Genomic DNA, 20,961 nt, shown 5'->3' with positions numbered 1-20,961 from the left:
TTCCTGTCCAGCTGGCAAACTTAAGGAAAAGGGAAGAAATAATCACACACGAAACATGAATTGGTTGAGTCCTCAAACTGAATAGTCTTGTGATTTGGGACACTCACAAGTGTGGCTGTCTAAAAGAAATACAAAAGGGGAATCCCCAAGTTCACAGGCATTTTAAAAATAGCTCCATTGGTACATTCTTTCACTTCCACATTGCTAGAAAGTTAGGTTTTAGCAAACACACACACACACATATGCAGCAATGGCCACTGGAGCATTATGCTAAAAAAAACAACCACAACAGCCCAGGAAAATGTTTCAAAAGCAGTCTATAAAGAATCTGCCTCCATTTTTCAACAGATCTGGCAGACTAGGGCAGTTTTGTAGGAAGCACTGATTAGTAGTTAGGCATAGCAAAAAACAGCAAGCAAAAAAAAAATTCATAGAAATTTCTGAAATCCCATTTTCTTTGGTTATTTAGTTTCTCATAATATAAAACCAGGATACTGAATTGATCCTTGTCCAAAAGCGGGCCAACATATAATGTGTGAATGGTTGTAAATATCAGAGTTGGTACTCAAATTATTTACTTTGATGCAACTTGAACGGCCACAGGATTTGCAAATGAGTCTTGAGTTCAAAAGGAGTAAGAAGCAGTAGTGTAAGGCAGAGATTATCTGGGAAGGGAGGGGGCACTTTCTTCTGGTTATCCTTTGGGAAGTATAAAATCAGTCTCTTGGAGGATGCCGTGGTGAGTTAATGCTGAAGATATGGTAATACCATTTCCTGCATGGTCTCATCGGTCCTTAAGGTCTTTATTGCCTAATTTTCAGTCTTTCAGTGAATTGTAGGCTCTTATTGTCTTGTTATTGATGAAATCAGTCTTCTTAAAGTTAGCCTTGTAAATGAAAAAATAAGAGAGATTAAACCAAAAGAGTTTAAATTCTCCTGCTTTCACAATACTAGAACCCAGGGTCTGTGCATGATGCAGAAAACTATGTTTGTTTCAGACATCTCTACAGAGCTGACCACGTGGTTTGGAGGAAGATATGCAAACACTACTAGGCAAACAGCTTTCTGGAGAACTTGCAGGATATTTGGGTAAGAAAAGGGAGACAGGAAATTAATACTTTTAATGAAATGTGGACTACCTTTATTACTTTTTGGTACAAAACACAGACTAAAAGTTCAGCGAAGAAACTGCTTCATTTTATTATGAAACACTGAACTTTTCTTTAATGATTATACTTTTAAACTGAAGTATTAAATTAGAGAAAATGTGTCACTGGCTTGTCTCTTGAAGACTAAGGCTACAATCCTAACACACTTAACTGGGAGTAAGTACCACTGAATCCAATAAGGACTTACTTGAGAGTAGACATGGTTAGGATTGTGCAGTTAGAGAACTGACTTTGCAAACAGACCTGTAAAACTTAAAATCCATTGAAAAACAACAACTGTGACCAACAGGAAGGTTATTGCCCCAGAATTAGTTGACAGCTTACCTTTTTGTAGGCACTGTGGAGATCAGCATGAGACCACAAAGAATACAAGAGGATGGAAGCAGCTCTGCCGGCTTTGCTGAGGAGGAGAATAATAACAGCAGCAATCAGCATTATTTGCAAAGCAGCTCAGCTAAGTTAAAAGGAACAAACCTTGCCCATGGGGCATTGAGTCTCAAAAAAACACAGGAAGGTACACAACAGAAAGGGCGAATAAAGAAGGAGGGAATCTAGGTTAAAAGGTAGGAAAGGAAAGAAGCACAAGGAATGAGACATGTAGATTATTATTAGTTTAATGCTCATTAAATTTAAACAGCTGCCCATTCACTGGGTATAAAATAGTTTAGATAGGTGATCTAAAACACAGCCCAGGTGAATAAAAAGGTCTTCCTTCACCTGTCACTAAAAAGACCATGGATAAAGCAGCAGGTGAGCCTCTCTGTGGAGGCTGTTGTATAGCCGAGGTACCAACCCCAGGAAGACCTTCAATTTGGTACTTGCTCACCTAATTTCACTTGGCAAGGGCACCTTGAACCAAGCCCTGAAAAGGAACTCAATGTCTGTGTAGGTATATACAGAAGAAGGAGGAGGAGGTCTTTAAGGTGGATTTCAGGAAGCAGTGAGTTGCCAAAGAGAAAGGGGAGTTGGAGAAGGGGTGATGCAGGCACAAAATACAAATCATAACCTGAGGTTTAGCAAGGAGGAAGGGATTTTGGCAGAATCAAGATGATGAGAAGGCAAATGGGAGAGTCTAGAGAAGAAAGTGTGAAGATATTTAATAGAAAAAGAGCAGGAGCACATGCTGCAGTAAACAAACAGAGCAACAGAGGGAGTGTAACAAAGAAGAAATGTGGGCAAAATAAGACAGAGAAAAGCCCACGTTCCCCGCCAGCAGAATAAAGAATAAAAGAGGGACAATTATTATTGGGTTGTATCCAATGCTAGTTATGCAAAACAGAGAAGTTAAATATACATGATTAACTTAGATTCCATTAACTTAAATGGGTTTAGTTAGATGAAATCCCTATTATTATTATTATTATTATTATTATTATTATTATTATTATTATATTTAATTAATTTCTTATCCATCCTTCACCATGAGATCACAGGGTGGATTACATCAATTTTAAAAATACAGTTTAAAAATCAGTTGAAAGCAAATAACCCTACTCAAGAGGAAAGGAATTAATATCTGTCTCTCTCTAGTATCAAATGCCATGGTAAAGAAGTGTGGCTAAGAAAAAGGTAAAGCAGAAAGAGAAGACAAGAAGGAATGAGAGTATAAAATATTTCCAATGGAGGGAGATTGAAATGGACGCATTTTAGGAATATATAAAAGTTGGAAATGGCACACCACTGGAATGGGTTTGAGAACTAGGTCTACAGTGCCAGTGATTCCATAAGAGAACAAAGGGATATAGTAACTGGACCACATAACTGCAGGCAGAAACAGTAATAAAGGAAATGTAGTTATCACTCAAGTGCAACCTCTTGAAACGTATTGAAATGTTTTTATATCAATCAAACCACTCACTAAACTCAATTGCATGCTGATGCCAACCTAAGCAAATAATTGCTCAGAACAGAGCATGCCAAGCATTGCCCTGAAACAAGGTAGTTCTTTAGCACTGCAGGGATACCACACAGGGATCTCTGGACAGCAGGACAATGCTGGGGACACTGCTTATTTTATGCTTTTTTGGGGGGCGGGGAGGGCAGGCATATATGAAAGTGGCTCACCTGTCACTCAAGCTGATGTTCAGAACCTTTGAGATGCCATCAGAGTTCAAGAGAAGCCGAGCATTCTGGGAGCTGTTCTGAGTCAGGTTGTATAAAGCATAGCAAGCGGAAGCCGTGGTCTCGTTGGCAATGTCAGAGGTTGGGGCAGCATCTGGAAGCACGGCGACCAAATCCGGCAACACTTCTCTGGCTGGAAGGTGAAATATGATGTGCCCTTAGAATCCTCAAGTTTAGAGCTCTGCAGCTGTCTGCTCAAACGGTATCCAGCAAGTAATATTCAGCATATTTAATTTGCAAAACACTTTAGATGTGGTTTTCTTTAAAGATGCTTACTCCAGAAAAACTTTATGGGGCATGACACTTTTTCATTAGGTTTATCCAGAAGTTGGCTTCCGTTTACCAGTGATCCACTGGGCACCCAGGGCCCCCACTCACTAGGATGAGCAGGAGGCCCCCCTGCGATCATCTGATGACTTTTTTAATGTGTCCCCTCCACGAGAGGTCCGGAGGGTGGCAACATGAGAGGGGGCCTTTTCTGTGGTGGCTCCCTGCTTGTAGAATGCTCTCCCCAGAGACGTTCACTGGCACTGCCATTACATATTTAGGTGCTAGGTGAAAACGTTCCTCCTGACTGATTAAACCATCTATGGACTTTAAAATGTGCTGGGGTTATTTGTTCTGGAGTGGGGCACAGCAGAAGTGGTGCCAGTCCAATCTTGATTCCCTAGTGTAAACAGGATTTGAATGCCATTATAGAGCTAATGGAAACAACCATCACAGATGAAACACCACAAACTGAACTTCCTATCATCCCAGACAGAAAACATTAAGATGAACGAAGTATTGTTCCTATTATTAACGGAAGGGGATTCATCAAGCTCAGCTTTCTTTATATACTTACCATGCATTTAACAGTAATCTGACACTGAAGTAATTTTGACCAGTCATTGCACATTTATTTACCTATTTCATTCTGCAGCGAGGTGTTGCGAGACAAGTTCCTGAGCAAGGAGACGGCCGTTTTCTTAACACTTGGACAGCTCACATGCAGCATGTTTCGAATACTTGGGAGGCCGTTGGCCTTCTTGACAATGACTTGGGCTACTCCAAATGGCATCTGTCAGAAAACACACACAGCTTCTTCAGGCAAGAGCGAAACCACCAGCATGGCCAGTTGTCAGAGATGATGGGAGTTGTAGTCCAACAACATCTGGAGGACACCACATTGTTCAAATGTGTCTACACCATAGACTTAGCAGGTTTACAAACCATTCCCTCTCCCAAGGACAGCTTCTGCTCTATAGTAAGCGACAGGAATTCTCAGCTCCCATATCCAACTATAGTTCCCAGGATCTTTTTGGGTGCAGCCATGCCAGCTAAAATGGTCTAAACCAATTATAATTTCATTGCATGCCACTGAGAGACATTAGAGCTAATTCAGTTCCAGAGCTGTGCTAGACACCTAATAGGATGTCCCAGTTCCATTTCAGCCTTTGCAAGATGCTCCCGCAACAATATTGCTGCCTGCCCCCTACACACAGCAGATAAGGAAAGGGAATAGCCTGGTCAGATATAGTGCAGCTGGTCTCAGAAGAAACTTCTTTGGTTGGTGCAGCAGCACTGATGGCTGCTGCTCAACTAACATTGGAGAGCGGAGTTAAGTGGCAAAGGCACAGAAGGAGAATGATGCAAGATCCAGCATGGAGCAGTATATCAGACTAGGACAGGGATAGGGAACCTGTGCTGGACTACAGCTCCATAAGCATTGACCATCTTGGCTGGGGCTGATGGGAGCATCTGGAGGATCACAGATTCTCTGAACAGAGTTATTGTGAGGACAAAAACATATGCCACCTGAAGCTCCTTTGAAAGAGGACAGGGTAGAAATATATATATATATATATATATTGCACAGCACAGGGGACAGTGATGGCCTCAGGTTTGTGTGCATGTCTGCTGGGCAAGGGCCCCCCTTCTCTGCCTTCCTGCAACTGCCACCCTGTTCTGCCTCTGCTTCTAGTAACAATCCTCCACTGCTGCCTAGGGAGAAAATGGCAGACAAGTGAGTTGGTGGCAGCTCTTGTTCCTTCTGCTTCTTCTCTTCCATTGTTCTCTGGTCCTATCCCTCTGGAGGCAGAGAGATGAAGTGGGTGAATAGGTAGCCATGGCAAGAGAGGACCACCACTGGCACCAGGGAGCTCCGGCAATCAGCAGTGGAGCTTCCTCTTAAGATGGGGGCCCAACAATTCCAACCCGACTCTGGCCCTGGAAGTTCAGAATCAGATCTCGTTTACTGAACAATGTGAAAAGCATTTCTTCAGATGATATTTACTGGAAGATCAAGGAGGCAAACGTAGTTCTCCCCCAGGTCCTAGTCCAGTGCTGTAACCACTACACCTCACTGGCTCTCTGTATTGAGAGCCAATACAGCAGGAAACTGTAAATCCCTCTCATGAGGCCATCAAAAACATATTGAACTAGAGGGGAGAGGCTGAAAGGAAAGAAAGGAAAAAGAGGGAATCCTCTCTCTTTCTACTTACAGGTCCACTTCCTGCTGTGAGGTTCTGCAAAGCTCCCAGCGATGCTTCCTGGGTAAAGTTCCTTGTGCTTTTTGCTATTAAGGACAGATATATCCTTATCAGGGTGGAATGCCAGAGGGTTTCAACACCTCGGGGGTTGCTCTTTTCCTCAGGGAGCGGCAGGTCCTGCTGCTGCTAAACATGCAGATGCATTAAACAACTAGAAACAAAACAGTTAAAACCACCCCCAATACGGCTCACCTTTCTGGATCTAACCAAAAGGAGCCCAGTGCCAGCAATGGGCTGCCAATCCTAAATTAGTAACCCTGAATCAGAGTGAAAGGCTGTCTGAAAATCCTTGCAGGATGAGGCTCAGCAGGAACTAGACGTTAAGCCGAACCATTTTGTCCGTGAGTCCATCACAGCATCAGAAAGGACCACAAGACCGTCTATTTTAATTTCCTCACTGAAAGGTGGGGCTGTCCATTTGCCAGCCCCCTCGCTCTGTGCAGCTGAATCAATGAAACAACATTGTCAGTTGTGGCAGGAGCTGCCATGAACCTCTCCCCCTGATCTGGATGTTGTTGCCTTCAGAGCAGATGCTTCTGGAGAAGCCTGGCAGCAGCTCTCAAAGGATTTCAGACCAGGGTCTTGCACAGCCCTACTCTACCTGGAAATGGGCCCTTCTGCATACAAAACGTGTCCTCTGCACACTAAGTTGCTTGAAGCTCCTTCCCCAAATAACAGCCCTCTATTACCTGTTTCGCTTTCCTGCTCCTTGTTCCAAAGCATCCAATGCTGCTGTCGCTAGTAGGAACATTTCTTCTTTGCATGTAGATATTCTGTGCATAGCTACCAGGGAGTTCGGACTCCAGTTGGTAGGAGAGATTGTGAAGGATGCACACACAGTTCTCCGTGGCCTGGAAGGGAAAACAAATGTGCATTATTCTGGCTGTGTAAATAACTGGAAGCAATCGCTAAAGACCTGCAATACACTTTTGTAACTGGCGCTTAGATGTCTGGCCTTAGAATTTCAGAACTGTTATGTACTGAAGTTCTCACCCTGGGCCAGCAGGGGGATACTGTAGATAGTTTTCACTCAGGTCCACATATGCAAATAAGGGATTGAAAGTGACGTTCAGTGATTGGATAGTTACAGAAAGTGTTACAGTTGCGTTGTAGTGGAGCTCTATATAAGCAGGCTGGCTGAACCCTTCAGTTCAGTTCTGTTCTGGCCTGTGAATAAACAAGAGCTGTTTGAAGAATCGCAGTGTCGTCTGATATGTTCACCCACAACTTAACAAGAACATTGGACTGTTGTCTTGATTTTTTCCAGTGGTAGCCAAGGTGAAAAGTGCCCCAAACATTTAATGTCTCAGGTCAGCCCTGGATCCTGAGTAGGGCAGCCTTCCCTCATCTGGTGACTTCCAGATGTTGCTGCACCACAATCCCCATCAGCCCAGCCGGCATGGTCAATGGTGAGGGATGATGGGAGTTGTAGGCCATCAACATCTGGCACCACCTTGGTTATTTCTGTCCTAGAGACTCAGAAAATCCCTTCATTTGGAAAGCTTACCTTATCATCTGGCTGGTGGTCTGCAGTGGTGCCTTGGATATAATACACCAGCGATTCAATCAATCCTTCACATTCTCTCATCTTTTTCCTCCCTTCAGGGCCAGCAGAGCTCATGTTTCTACAAAAAGGGAATTAAAACTGGTTACAAGGGTGCTGTACAATCAGCTTCAGCTCTATGACAGGTTTCTGTTTCTGTAGCAGAGGGTGCTAGTCCCTGTGCAGAAGGGCTCCAACTTCAGGTTGCTACCTAAGAATACACTTAAAAGGCAGGAAAGCAAACTCAGCACTGAAAATGCTCTGGTTTATACAGGAAGAAATCAGCTCTTCAAACAGCCAGCAGGGAACGCCAATGAAGTGCTTTGCTTGCACCGATGATGCAATCTGTAAAGATGAGAGCTGTGTTGTTTACCCTAGATGGGCAGTCTGATCCTGTGCAGACTTAGGCATACCTAAGCCCACTGGAGTCAATGAGCTTAGGCACACCTTCCCAAGAATTGGGTTGTTAAAGTTATAAGTCATCCAAACGCTGTTGTGTCTTGGGTGGTTATCCTGACCCAAGCTCCTTTAAAATTTCTAACAGGCCAGAAACAGCAAGAATTTTCCTACCGTAAGACATAGGATCTACAGGGATGTTTTCAGCAATTTGGTCCATATTTTTGCTTTCCATTATTATGCAAAAGCTCTTCACTAGTCAATGTGCAAGTACCATTGGAAGTTGCATAGCACAATTGATGCAACATACAGCAGACAATACAGCAGCCTTCTATTTAAGCACAAAGAAAATACACACAATTTAGGATCCATCTCGATGAAGGAGTCAGTTCTTAGGTTGATTCTAGTTATAATTAAATCCCCCAAAGCTTCCACCATAGGGCAAGGTCACCACATATGCCACAGTGTGCCTTGGAAGCCACACCCCCTCTAGGAAAGCTGTTTATGCCTCCTTGTGATTCTAAAGTACCTAACTGGTGTATAATTGGTGACTTGAACTTATTTCCTGTGTTTTATTAAAGCAAGCATGTATCCAACAGGTATCATGTTATCTGCAAAATGTCCTCTTGAGAATTCAATCCATGTTTATAGGGGAGCAATCCCTTTTGAAAACAGCAAAGTGTATTCATTAGTAAATATACATAGGATTGGGCTGAAAATATGAAACTAACAAACTTTTTTCTTCAGCCTCCTGTTGATTGGCTTACCTCTTTACAAATAAAGGTTAAAAAGTGTGTGTGTGTGGGGGGGGAATCAGAATCTCACATCAGTGAATCCATGAATAAAAAAAGGCAAAATACATCACTAAAGCAAGTTAAAACACTAGTTTTTAACAAATGGCAAAGTGTGGTGTAATTACAGTTAACAAGAGGGAAAGCCTTGATAAAGGATCAGAGTAGTGTCTTCTGATCTCCTGCCCCAGCAAAAACTGCATTCTGAACCAACTGAAGTTCCTGAGCTCTCCCTCTCTTTTTTTAATTAAATATTTATTAGCATTTTCAAAAAACACACAACAAACAAAAACAAGAAATAAACAAAACAAAAAAAACAAACACAAAAATACATAATATTCAAAACTAAACAACAAAAAAAAATAGAAAAAACACATAAAGTTTCTGATACTTATTATTCTTAACCTTATTTCTCAGACCTCCTCACACCTCCCCTTCTTGTATTCCAATTTAAATTGTCAGTTCAGCAAGTCCTTAACTTATTTCTTTACCTTAACTTAAACATTTGTTCTAACATACTATTGTTTTACTTTACTTCTTTTTTCCATTTCCTCAATTTATTTTTGAGAGCCTTATTTTCAATTAATTTAAAAAGAAAAAACCAATTTTACCTTATTAAAATCACACATCAATACTTATACCTCATTAATTATTCTTAAACCTTTTTCCTAAAGTCGACCAAAATATCCCTTCCACGATTTACCCAATTTCCTTACCACTAACAAAATATAAAAAGCAAATTATCCTTATGTGCCCTTTGGATTCCCAACCTCGACCCACCCTTTTCCCGGTTCCAGTCCCCAACCAATATCCATCAGTCTTTATGTTATTTATTTAGCCTGGAGATCTCACATCCGAGGCCCTTATATCTCTCTCAGTTCCTTTCTGCCGGTCTCTTTGATAGTCCTTGATTTTAAGCCCCAAGTCTCGGAGGGGCTCCGACCCAACAGAGACCATGTTGCTTCCAGCCAGTCCTCCATAATTAAAAGCAAAGCCTATGGGGTGCTCCAACTCTTGTTTCAAATTTCTTACAGATCCAGATGTCCCCAAAGCTCCAGCTTTCACCTTCAACAAATTTGTAATCCTCAGGTCTTCAGATCTCCTCCAAAGGGGATCTCTCCATTTTCCAGACTCCCATTCAGACCAGGCTTTCCACATCCAATTTTTATTGTCCTTTTTTATCATCATGTCAGGCCTCATATTGTAACTCTCCTTTGACTCCTGCAAATCTCCTGCTCCTCCTTCATTTTCTTCAAAAACAACATATTGCTCCATCGTATCTACACTTTCAGTTTCATTTATTTGTTCAGTTGGATAGGCTTCCTTTTTCATCTCCTTATCAGGCTCAAAACTGTTGTTTACTGTCCAGTGTAGTAGTGATACCTTTGTAGACAAAGCATTGTATTCATCTTGCAAGTTTCCCAAGAGAACGAGTGCTCTGTCCAATTCTGCTTGGATTTTACATACTCCAGCCATTTTTGTGATGTAGTGTCCCTATTACCCCTCTAGGGGGATTTTAGTTCCTTAATGTTCCTTTCAGCTCAAAACCAAAAGTCCAGTTATTTTGTATCAGCCCTCCTTATTTTCAACAAAGTTATACCAAATAAACCAGCAAAAACAGCAGAAACAATGTTCTCTTTTTCCAGCTGACAACTAGCTGACTAACAGCTCACTTGACAGCTGTCAAAATCTTCAATGCATCAGGCTTTCTCATGGGACGTTCCCGGGTCTCGGGGGGGGGTGAAATTTCAGCTCCCAAAATTCTTTTTATCCTCCAGTAAATCTTCTTATAGTGTCAAAACCGTGAAGTCAGGATCTTTCATTAAAAAACAAGAAACAGATTCTCTCGACCTTAGCTGCCCAGTCCTTTGCTTTAAATTGTTTACAAAGAGGGGGGGGTGGACTTCCTTTTTAGCCCCTTCCCGCTCGTTCCAAATCCAAAAATTAAAATTTTTTTTTAAGGTTCCAATCTCCGTATTACTCACGGGTTTATATTTTAGAGTCCAATCGGTCTTGGAAGAAGTTGGTGCTCTCTGTCAATGGCTTGCGGCTTCACTCCGTAGGCGAGGGAGTACTCTCAGCACCACGCCTCACCCTGCCTCCGTTCCGAAGCCTTTAAAAAGGCTCCGTCGCGGATTGGGGGGGCGCAAATGGTGCCCGCCGAGTCTCTGTGTTCACAGGCATCCGCGCCTGTGATTTTAAGGGTCTCCGCTTCGCCGCAGCGGCCAGACCCAGACGCTACGGAGCCGATTCCCTCCGGAGCTCGGAGGGAATCCGCCATTAAACAATGGTGCCAACCCGGAAGTCCTCCCTGAGCTCTCCCTCTCGGTCAGCCCTAGCCTAGTTACAGTGGTGCTTCAGAAGCTGAAGAGAATTCATTCCGGAAGTCGGTTCAACTTCCAAAACATTCGGAAACCAAAGCGTGGCTTCTGATTGGCTCCTGCAATTGGGTTCCAAAGAACGTTCGCAAACCGGAACACTCACTTCCGGGTTTCCGGTGTTTGGGAGCCAAAATGTTCAACTCGCAAGGCGTCCAGGATCCAAGGTACAACTGTACTTCCTAACACTGCCTGAGGACTTTTTGTCTCCTCTCTATAAAGTTCCAGATCATTATTAGCCCCAAAGCAGCCACCACTGTGCTCTGTTTTACACAGAGATGCCTGCTGGAAAGAACATGTTCTTCCTTTTGCCAGTTTGCAAGCTTTGTTGTCAGTAGCATGTTTGCCGTGGCCTTGCTTGTGCACACACAGAGAGTGTTTTGTAGGTATGCCAGAGCTAAATAAAACAAAAGCGATAGGGATGGAGTTTTCAACACTGATGCTTGAAGAGCAGTGCAGTGGGCGGATTTCAAAACAAAGTGAGTAGCTGCAGTTACAGAAGAGAGATATTGACAGTGGCCCTGCTGCTCTGCAACACGTGCATTTCTCTCTCTGGGGGCATGGCTCTGGAAATACAATGGTTCTGCTGATTTTCTGGGTGGTTCAGCTTGAATGGGAAATGCTGAGCCATGAACAGCACATATTGGCTAACATCTGTGACGTCACAAACACACTACCCTCCTCTAATCCCTGGAACAGTGTTATGCCACCTTTTTTTTTTAACAAGGCAGATGGTACCACCTGGTGATGTGGGGATATGTGAGACATAGGGCTGAAAAGGAGGAGTTTGACTTACTGGTATGTATATCTATCACACATGTTTCAAAACTGGACTTGTGCTATGGTGAACAAGCCGCTACGTGCTTTTTTAGTAGCTTACATTTGTTACCCAACTCAGCAGCTGGAAGATGGCATACAACTCCCAGCCTCTCCTGGTACTTTTGTTTTTGCTTTTTTGGCTACAGAACAAAGATGTTGAGATCTGAGCATGAAAGAAAGAGCAGGACTTGCTTTGTGTAAATCGGCTTGTTTAACAGCTGAGGCAGAACATTTTAAGGAGGTAAGCCTTAACAAAAAAATTTAAACCCCTCCAATTTGAATGAATATTTCATGCCAAAGAGAAGATCAGATTCTTCAGTGTTTATAGTGTAACAGAAAGCCTTGTGTTGGACACAGTGCCAGTTATGCAGTAATTAACACAAACACTACAACAAAGGCAAAATGTCAAACGTCTATCTAGTCCTTTGAATGTCTAAGGAAATAAGTTTACTTTGCTTCCCAAATTTATTCCACAGTTGGAAAGTGAAGCAAGCTCAAGAATAAAAAACTGCACTCAGACCATGTGGTGGGCCGGACTATATTTTGAAAAAAAATAATGAACGAATTCCTATGCCCAACAAATAACCCAGAGATGCATTTTAAATAAAAGGACACATTCTACTCATGTAAAAACACGCTGATTCCCAGATCGTCTGTGGGCCGGATTGAGAAGGCGATTGGGCTGCAGGTTGCCTACCCCTGGGATAAACATATTGATGTACCTTGAGAGGAGCAGTATATAATTAAGAAACTGGTATTTGTTGTGCCATTCACAAACTTCGCTCCAATATCAGTTGTAGGAAATGAGGAAATGATAACTGTGTACACAGAGAGGCGTGTTCCTGCAAATCAGGTACTGGGCCTCTATAACAGCAGCTGTGTTGATAGCTGAGGGAGAAACACACACACATACACACACACACACACACACACACACACACACAGGCATTGTGTCCTGGGTAGGCAAGATGAGTGAAATCAAAAGGGACATGCTTGATGCCTAACCATCCAAAATTGGTTTTACTATTTAATGAGCTCGTCGAAGACTTACACAAATTCTGCCTACAATAAACTGCGTGTATGGCTGCATTCACATGGCAATTTGTTCTGTTTCCCTAACTGTTACTTTCCGTATTATATTTGAATCTTCACACGATGTAAAACCTACTTCTGGAAATATGGTGGAAGTCTTGCACTCATTTCTGTGTTAACTGTTCTCCAGAAATTTGCTTGCAACTCCATTAACCAAGAAAGTTGTGGGTGTGAACTGATGGGATTAGGGGTGGTATACAGGCAAACTGTTCTTTCCTGCCATTTTAATGGGCAAATCATGGAGGAACAGGAGCATGCATGCGCAGAAAGGGTGGGGGAGCAGTGACATTGCCCAATGACTTCTTCTGTTGTACTACACCAGGCCCACTAGTGTGGGAGCTTGCACTTCTAAATTTGCCCCTACACTAATACCTGCAATTCCCCTTGGAAAGACAGTATGTGACATGGCACAGTGTCACTCTCACTCAGACATTTCATAGGTTTGAATTTCGCCATATAGATCCACCACTGGTCAAAGCATTGGCAAAACTGTGTAAAAGAAGAACTTCAAAATCTTCTGTCATCTTATCTTAACAGCAAGAGCATCCTACCCTCGTTGAAAATTACTACAATTTTGTTTTTGCTGGAAAGGCAGGTCAAATAATTTAGCCCAGCTGTTATCTCTGCAAGTCTAAAACCTTTATTAAGAGCAGCTCAGGTGTGTTATGCATAATGTACCATTACATCAATAAGATAGTCTTCTTTATGCAATATAGGCTGCAGGCTATAGGTTTTAAAAAACACCTGAGCAGCAAGCGTATCAGCTATTACAAAAGGAAGAACTAATTAGGGATTTGTAATCTGGCAGATGTACAAGTAGTTAGATAAATTGTTTGTTAGCAGGTTTCCCTGTGTGCTCTGTCACCAGCTTTTGCAGATCTCTTTTAAGATACACACCGCAACATATATAACTTCACAAAGTAGAATGGCTCTGGGAATGTTAATTTGGCATTAAAAAAGGATATTTTTAGTGCTCCAGGAGCCCGCAGCTCTGCATATGCTTAGTGCATAAGCAAGGAAATAGAGAACATTTTCAGGGAAAACACAATTGCCCTCCCTACAAGGCAATGCAGCAAACCCGTGCCTGTATTTTAAAATCTTAGTTGGTGGCAGCTGGCAAACTATAGCTTAGATAGCATCCCTTTAAACCAGGAATGGGGAACCTTTATGTTGCTCAGCTATACCTCCCATCAACCACAACATGGCCAATTGTCAAGGCTGATGGGAGCTGTAGTCCATATGGAGGGCCAAGCACCCCCCCCACTCCTGTCTTATGTTTTCATCTCTGCAACAGCAAAAAATCAGGAGAACGCAGGAAGGGATTTCCCCATTGTAGGACAATCTGTCCTTGGAAGATCTTTTGAACCTGAGCTGAGCTATATCCAGGCAGCAGTGCTTTTGAGGGTCCTGGGATAAGGGAAATGGTAGTTAGTTGCCTGCTTTGTGAAGTTTAAGAAGCAGGTGTAGGAAAGATCTTTTCAAGACAGGCAGGGTTCAGAACTGTCAAGGTTACAGCTTAATTCCGTACCACACAGTAATTAGAATGCCAGCTTTTATGACACTGAAATTCACCCATTGTGAAATAAAGCATATATCTGTTTTATTACAGTTTACTAAAGTGAAGAGCCTATGCTCTCTCTCTCCCCGCCCTCCCCCCACCCCGGTTAATTATTCTTTGCTGAATTACATCAGTGGCCTTGCAGCACTCCCACAGCCAGGTGAATGTAACTGAATCCGTTCAGCTACGACTGTGTGCAACAGAAAACACTGTCTGCTTCCTTGTGCAACCAAGGATCAAGGACCTGAGAAACAACAACAACCTTTTCCATGGAAATCCTACCATCTGATGACTGGACATCCTGATAGCTGGCCTCTGTAAGGTAAAGGTAAAAGGACCCCGACCATTAGGTCCAGTCGTGACCGACTCTGGGGTTGCGGCGCTCATCTCGCTTTATTGGCCGAGGGAGCCGGCGTACAGCTTCCGGGTCACGTGGCCAGCATGACTAAGCCGCTTCTGGCGAACCAGAGCAGCGCACGGAAACGCCGTTTACCTTCCCGCCAGAGCGGTACCTATTTATTTACTTGCACTTTGACGTGCTTTCGAATTGCTAGGTTGGCAGGAGCAGGGACCAAGCAATGGGAGCTCACCCCATCGCAGGGATTTGAACCGCCGACCTTCTGATTGGCAAGTCCTCTGTACCCACCCACAATTTTTGCTAGATTATCCAAAGTGCTCCCAAAGCTTTTCCTGGCAGGAAATGCAGACCCTTGCCTTTTCCTTGAGGAAAAATAGAAACGTGGAGTCAACATTCTGTGCCCGCATGTTGAACCTTTGACAGCACAAACCACGCTTAGCCTAGCCTAATGTTAAGAGTAGTGGATTCCATAGTGATCAAATTGCAAGGAAGTGCTGACAGGGAAATCAAAGGCAGGAGGGAGGAAATTTAGGCCCAGGAGTGTGACACTCCAGAAGCTGGACTCCAGCTCCCATCAGCCCCAGAAAGCACAGTTAATGGCCAGGGATGATGAGTGTTGTAGTCCAATACGTAGAGGGACACATGTGTCACACTTCCAAGTTTTAACAATTTTTTTTTTTTAAAAAAACCTACAAATCTGAAAATGTAAGGTTGCAAACAGCAGGATCCACTCCCTTGCAGGGATATCCGGCCATTTTTACACACTTTTAAAAACCGTATTTATTCTAAAAACGTTTTAAATGAGCAAAACTTCTTTCCAGAATCTCCTGTGGTGTCCCCCCCCCCACTTTTCTTTGCAACCCAACAGATTATCCTCCATCTGTCAGAGCTTTCTGTTATTCCTCTGCAAAGAATTTGAGTTACTTTAGCGCAACACAGCGTGTACGAAGCCTTGACTATAATCAATATTAAAAGTCATCAGGTTTTAGATACTTTGGGAGAATGAATGAGACCAAATATTGCCTACATGTTTTCTTCTTGTTTGTTACTTCTTGGTAAAACTGGGTTACTTCTTAGGCTTTCTGCTGTGCTGCTTTTGTCCGCTGAGTGTTTGGCTGAAACTGTTGCAGAGCAGCTCTTGATGGCTGCAGACAATTATGCTTCCTGCCAGTGAACATGTTTGCCTGCATCATCTCCATTTGTGGTGACTTTGGTTGCCTGGGCATAAGCTCCCTTAAACAACCACCAAGGGGTGTCCAATAGCCTTCAGGGACCTGGCCCAGGATGAAAAACCAGGCTGCTATCAAATCCTCTATGAATTCTAGAGTGCTTTGTGGGAAAACCTCCAGATTGTCTAAGATGGCATAAAAATAGGAACAGTTTCACCAAATAAACGAAGAATTAAATTACTATGGTTTGAATAAAAACACAAGGCATCATAGGAAGCTGCCCAGCCCACGTTGGACAACATTGGTCCCTCTAGTATTGTCTACATTGACTAGCAGTGGCTCTTGAGTTCAGGACATCTTGAGTCTTGCCTGGAGATTGTGAACCTGGGACTTTCTGCCCCCTGAATGACAGGCCCTTTCCCTGCACCCAGCTTACCTCAGGCATCCTGTAGCGTTGTAGAAGATATCTGGGTCAGGTACAATGCTTGATTTCGTATAATCTCTATCTGGCCAGCCCGAGTAAGGGATGAGAACAGTCTCCGTCAATGGCTGCAGGGCTTCTCGGATCAGCAAGATCTTCAGCTGGTCATTGGAGGAGAGATTCCATAGCAAACCTGCAAAAAGCATAGGGAACAAGAAAACAACATTGGCTCTCCATTCACAGGACTTCATCTGGTAGTGACAGGCATTTCCCTGGCTCTTTGATAAAACTAAGCCAGGCTCCAATTGAATGAAGATCTTCTTTGACAATCTGGTCATGGATCTACCAGGTTGTCAAAACTTTCCGAAAGCAACCTGTTACTTTCATTGTGTTGGGTGTCAAGGAGGAAAGGAAACCTGGGTCTGATCTGGAGATCTGCACATATTAAAAAATGTGAATGCAAGAGATTTAACAGCTGTGCTTTCTGTTTTGTTTTTTTGTTTGAAATAGATTTTGCAAGTATCATCTGGCAATATATCACATGCACAGTGGCTCCCCTCTACAAAGAGAACTATTGTTTGTTCAGTTAACTGCTCTAGATTTCAAAACACATCTCCTAAAGTCTTAGCTCAAGGCAGATGGCATTGCAATCTCAGCACCAAACTTCTCCTCTGACCCTTGGCTCAAGGATAATCGCCCTTTTGTAATATGCAGATACAGTAATTGCATTGTCATCTCAGTGGGGGAGGTGGAATAGCAGTATGCACAACTTTGGCATTATTGCCACACCTGTGCATGTTATGACAGCAGAAGCTAAGAAACTAGGTAAATAAACCCAATTGAAGGTAGTGTAATGGCCAACGTGTTGGGGTGGATAGAATTTTGGGGCTGGACATGAGAGAACAAGATTCAAATTGTGGATTAATCATACATCTCAGTGGTTGATTGAGCAACTCACTATTTGTTAGACTAAAATATGACTGATATAAACTGGAAGGCCTCCCATTCCCTTATCTGCCATGTCCATGAATTTCACATAAATATGGGAACCTTGAATGAGCTAAGCACAGTAAAATAATTTGCATACTTGAGAAGTATTATAGAGTAGGAGCCAAGAAAGGTAAAGAAAGAATTGGGAACATGTGGCACTCCAGATGTTGGGCTACAACTCTCAACATCCCCGACCACTGGCCATGGTAGCTAGGATGTTGGGAGTCCAACAACATTTGGAAGGTTCAAAGGTTTCCCACCCCTGACTTAAAAGCAAATGCCAGGAACTAGTGCAGTGCAATGGTTAAGTAAGTGAGCTGTGAATCAGAAAGACCCCAGTTAAATCTCACTTTTGCAACTAGAGTGCCTCAGTAGTTTTGCCAACTTTTCAGTGTGCCCCTGCAAACTCTGGCATGATACGTAGGAAGCAACAGCTGAAGCTCTTCAAAGTGTGGAGGTACTAAGTGACTTCACTGGCTAATTCTTGCATATCACGGCTGCTGTCTAAAGCCCAGACGTAAGGACAGATTAAAAAGTTGGCAGCTCTATTCAGATAGCAGGGGTGGGGATCTGTGGCTTTCGATATGTTGTTGGACTATAACGCCCATCATTCCTGACCATGGTGGCTGGGGCTGATGGGAGCTGGAGTCCAACAACGGATTCCCCATCCCTGTCCTAAACCACTGTTAAGTGCTAAGTTGTTGTGTATTGTTAGCCGCATTGCCTGACGTGGAGAACAGTGGGATGGATCAAAATTGCAAAAAGAAGTCGGAAAGATGAAGTCGATGAACTAGCTTAATTAACTGTACTCTGATGGGCACGTGAGTTAAAGGAAATCTTGCAGGGAGAGGTGCTTGCAGAACCAGGCCGTTGGGACGTAGCTGCACCGCATGCATGTGACTTCCATAGCCCTTGGGACTTTCCATGGTAAGAGACTTAGAACAAGATGGGTGTGGCTGCCTTTCCTATGCATGTTTTATTTCACGACAGGTCTGTCTGTCTGTGCTATAATCCTCCTTGCAGAAGGAATGTTCTTCCATTTCTCAGATGTATGCAGTATGAGACAAGATCAAGAGGTTAGACACTCCCTGAAGGCTTGGCTGGCTCCCCTTCAAAAGCTTGTTTTGGCTGCCTCGGCTTTGCCTCTCTCCGTCGCTACCAAGATTACCCCATAATAAAGAAAGCTTTGGTTCCTATCAGCCCTGGCACTCGCTCGCTCGTAGCTCCTCTTCCAAGTGCCTTTCAACCCCTGCAAAGCATTTGCTGCTGATGGAATGGGAAATGAAGCCAGTTTCTTGGAGCTACAGCTTCATGACTTTCTGTATGACCTTGAGAAAGGCGCTTTAGTAGTCCTGGCAGCTAAGCAATGGAAGAGAAAGCAACTTCCACGTACTATATACATTTGAGAATTTCCCTTGGACTCATGAAGCCACAGTTGTGTACATGACACAGTGTTTAAGAAAACAAAAACAAAATTCTATTGCTTAGAATGTGCACCAGGATCTGATCTGAATACTAAAACCATGCAGATTTGCATAAGTTAAACCATGCAGATGTGCATAATTTCCTCATTTTGTATAATTTATTCTGCTTTTTCTTGTGTGACAGGGAAAGGCATTACAGAGGACAATGGACACCCTTCTCATTCACCACGGCACATCCATCTCTGCCAGCCCTACTTCTTGGCTACTGATCAGAGTGATAAAGTACAGTGGTACCTCTAGATGCGAACGGGATCCATTCCGGAGCCCCATTTGCATCTAGAAGCAAACGTAACCAGCGATGGCACATCTGCGCATGCACGTGTCACTTTTCGCCACTTCTGCGCATGACGTCATTTTGAGCGTCTGCGCATGCGCAAGTGACGAAACCCAGAAGTAACGCACTCCATTACTTCCGGGATGCCGCGGAGCGCAACTCGAATGCGCTCATCCCAAAGCACATTCAACCCGAGGTATGACTGTACACATTATTATTAACAATTACTACTAAATGTATTACCTGCCTTCACCAGCAGGGTGAAATACTCCCTAGCATGTTCAGGATTGCAGCCTTAAAGGCCTTTGAATTGTGGCAATGCTGTTAGCTCCTTGCATAGCTCAGTTTCTAGAGCTGAGTTCGGGGCTGTGAGTTCAAGCCCCACACTGGGCAAAAGATTCCTGCATTGCAGGGGGCTGGACTAGATGACCCTTGTGGTCCCTTCCAGTGCTACAGTTTCATGAGCCACTGTTTACACGTGTTTTCATGTTCAATGGTTGAGCAAATAGGAGGGAACCTCTTCCCTCCCTGGCAGCAGACGGATGCTGGAAAGACAAAGCCAATGCATGCAAGAGGATTTCACCTTAGTTTACTTTTGCTTAGTGGGACAAAACAAGAGTTGGACTGAGTAAACAACTCTTGATAAGACTGGAGGTTAGATGGCTTTCAAGGGGGATTAGGCAAATTCATGGAAGGTAAGGTTTACACATCCCGCAGCGCCAAAACCATGGCTTAGTATGAACGTGCTTATTCCCAAAGAGGATATCACACCTAGTGTTTGATGTTGCATTGTGCTTTTACTGTTTTTTGTTGGGAGATGCCTAGAGTGGCTGGGGCAACCCAGTCTGATGGGTGGCATCATCATCATCATCATCCCTAGGCTTTTTAGGTCAGGGCAGCACTGCAGCTAAGTCAAGGTTCGGCATAGGGTTTTGTGCAGTTGTGGTTTAAGTTTCTTCTCCTTAACCGCAATCTGTAACTAAGGTTCGCCTTATGGTTACAGGTCACAGTTAAGGAGATGTATCTCAGGTTCAGATTACAGTACATGCCAAGACAAACCCTTTGCTTAGTTGCCCTCTGGCTTTGACCTGAAAAGCCCAGGGAGGAGTGAAACATGTGCAAGTTCCTCTCTGGCAGCCAGCATCTTCATGCGGCCATGGACAGCCACTCTGGCTTGCTGTGACATGCAAAACAGGCCACGGGCCATTAGGCATGCTGGCTATATGGAGTGGCAAGCTGCCAGGCATTGGGAACAGGCGCAACAGAGGGATGTTCCCTTTAAGCCCTTCCTTGTAGGCTTCCTGGTAGTATCTGGTTGGCCACTGTAGGAAACTAGATCCTTGACTAAGCAGGTCTTTTGGCTGTTCCAGCAGGACTTTTCTAATATTCTATCCTCGTGGCTTTTAACAATAGGACTTTTGTTATCTCTGACAGGTGGAGCTCACAGCTCCGGGAAGGAAAGAGCAATACAACCTTGAGATTAAAGCAAGCCTTGCACCTGGAAAGATCTAAGACGCCTCAGTACTTAAAAATGAAGTCTAGCTACGAAAAGCAGACCTTATCCCTCCCCACCATCACACAGGGAATTTCTGCTGACATCTGCAAGACATCCTGCAGGTTTTTCACGCTGGCTTCTCAAAAAAACAAACCTCGAAAAAAGCACCAAGAAAGAGGCACCCATCCTCCCACCAGATATTTTGACAACTCCTACGAGAGCTATATCAGGTGCTGCCCGACTCCACAAACATTCCTGAGCGGTGACATGCTAGCTACAAAATCAGCAGAGGTGTTACCAGAGGTTAACATTATCAACTTCTCTGAAGACTCTTCACCCCCGCCCCTTCCGCAGCCCCAACAGCCTAATTTG

General features: G+C 43.6%; 1 protein-coding gene across 2 annotated transcripts in view; it reads right to left on the bottom strand.

Moving 5' to 3' along the window:
- Nucleotides 1-743: 743 nt before the first annotated feature.
- Nucleotides 744-20,961, bottom strand: part of PKP2 (plakophilin 2) — a 57,688-nt gene continuing 37,470 nt past the window's right edge. The window contains exons 6-13 of one of the 2 annotated variants that reach the window (XM_053405602.1): nucleotides 16,362-16,539; nucleotides 7,329-7,446; nucleotides 6,511-6,672; nucleotides 5,774-5,944; nucleotides 4,197-4,350; nucleotides 3,234-3,423; nucleotides 1,494-1,569; nucleotides 744-886 (exon numbers count right to left, since the gene is read on the bottom strand). In XM_053405602.1, the coding sequence (XP_053261577.1) occupies nucleotides 818-886; nucleotides 1,494-1,569; nucleotides 3,234-3,423; nucleotides 4,197-4,350; nucleotides 5,774-5,944; nucleotides 6,511-6,672; nucleotides 7,329-7,446; nucleotides 16,362-16,539 (1,118 nt within the window). In that variant the 3' untranslated portion in view covers nucleotides 744-817. Of the gene's footprint in view, nucleotides 887-1,493; nucleotides 1,570-3,233; nucleotides 3,424-4,196; nucleotides 4,351-5,773; nucleotides 5,948-6,510; nucleotides 6,673-7,328; nucleotides 7,447-16,361; nucleotides 16,540-20,961 lie in introns of both variants that reach the window. The other variant, XM_053405601.1, reaches the window with a different exon arrangement.

This window comes from Podarcis raffonei, chromosome 10 (genome assembly GCF_027172205.1).
Source record: "Podarcis raffonei isolate rPodRaf1 chromosome 10, rPodRaf1.pri, whole genome shotgun sequence".
In the NCBI taxonomy this organism is placed as follows: Eukaryota; Metazoa; Chordata; class Lepidosauria; order Squamata; family Lacertidae; genus Podarcis; species Podarcis raffonei.
This window is presented reverse-complemented; position numbering and strand designations above follow the sequence as displayed.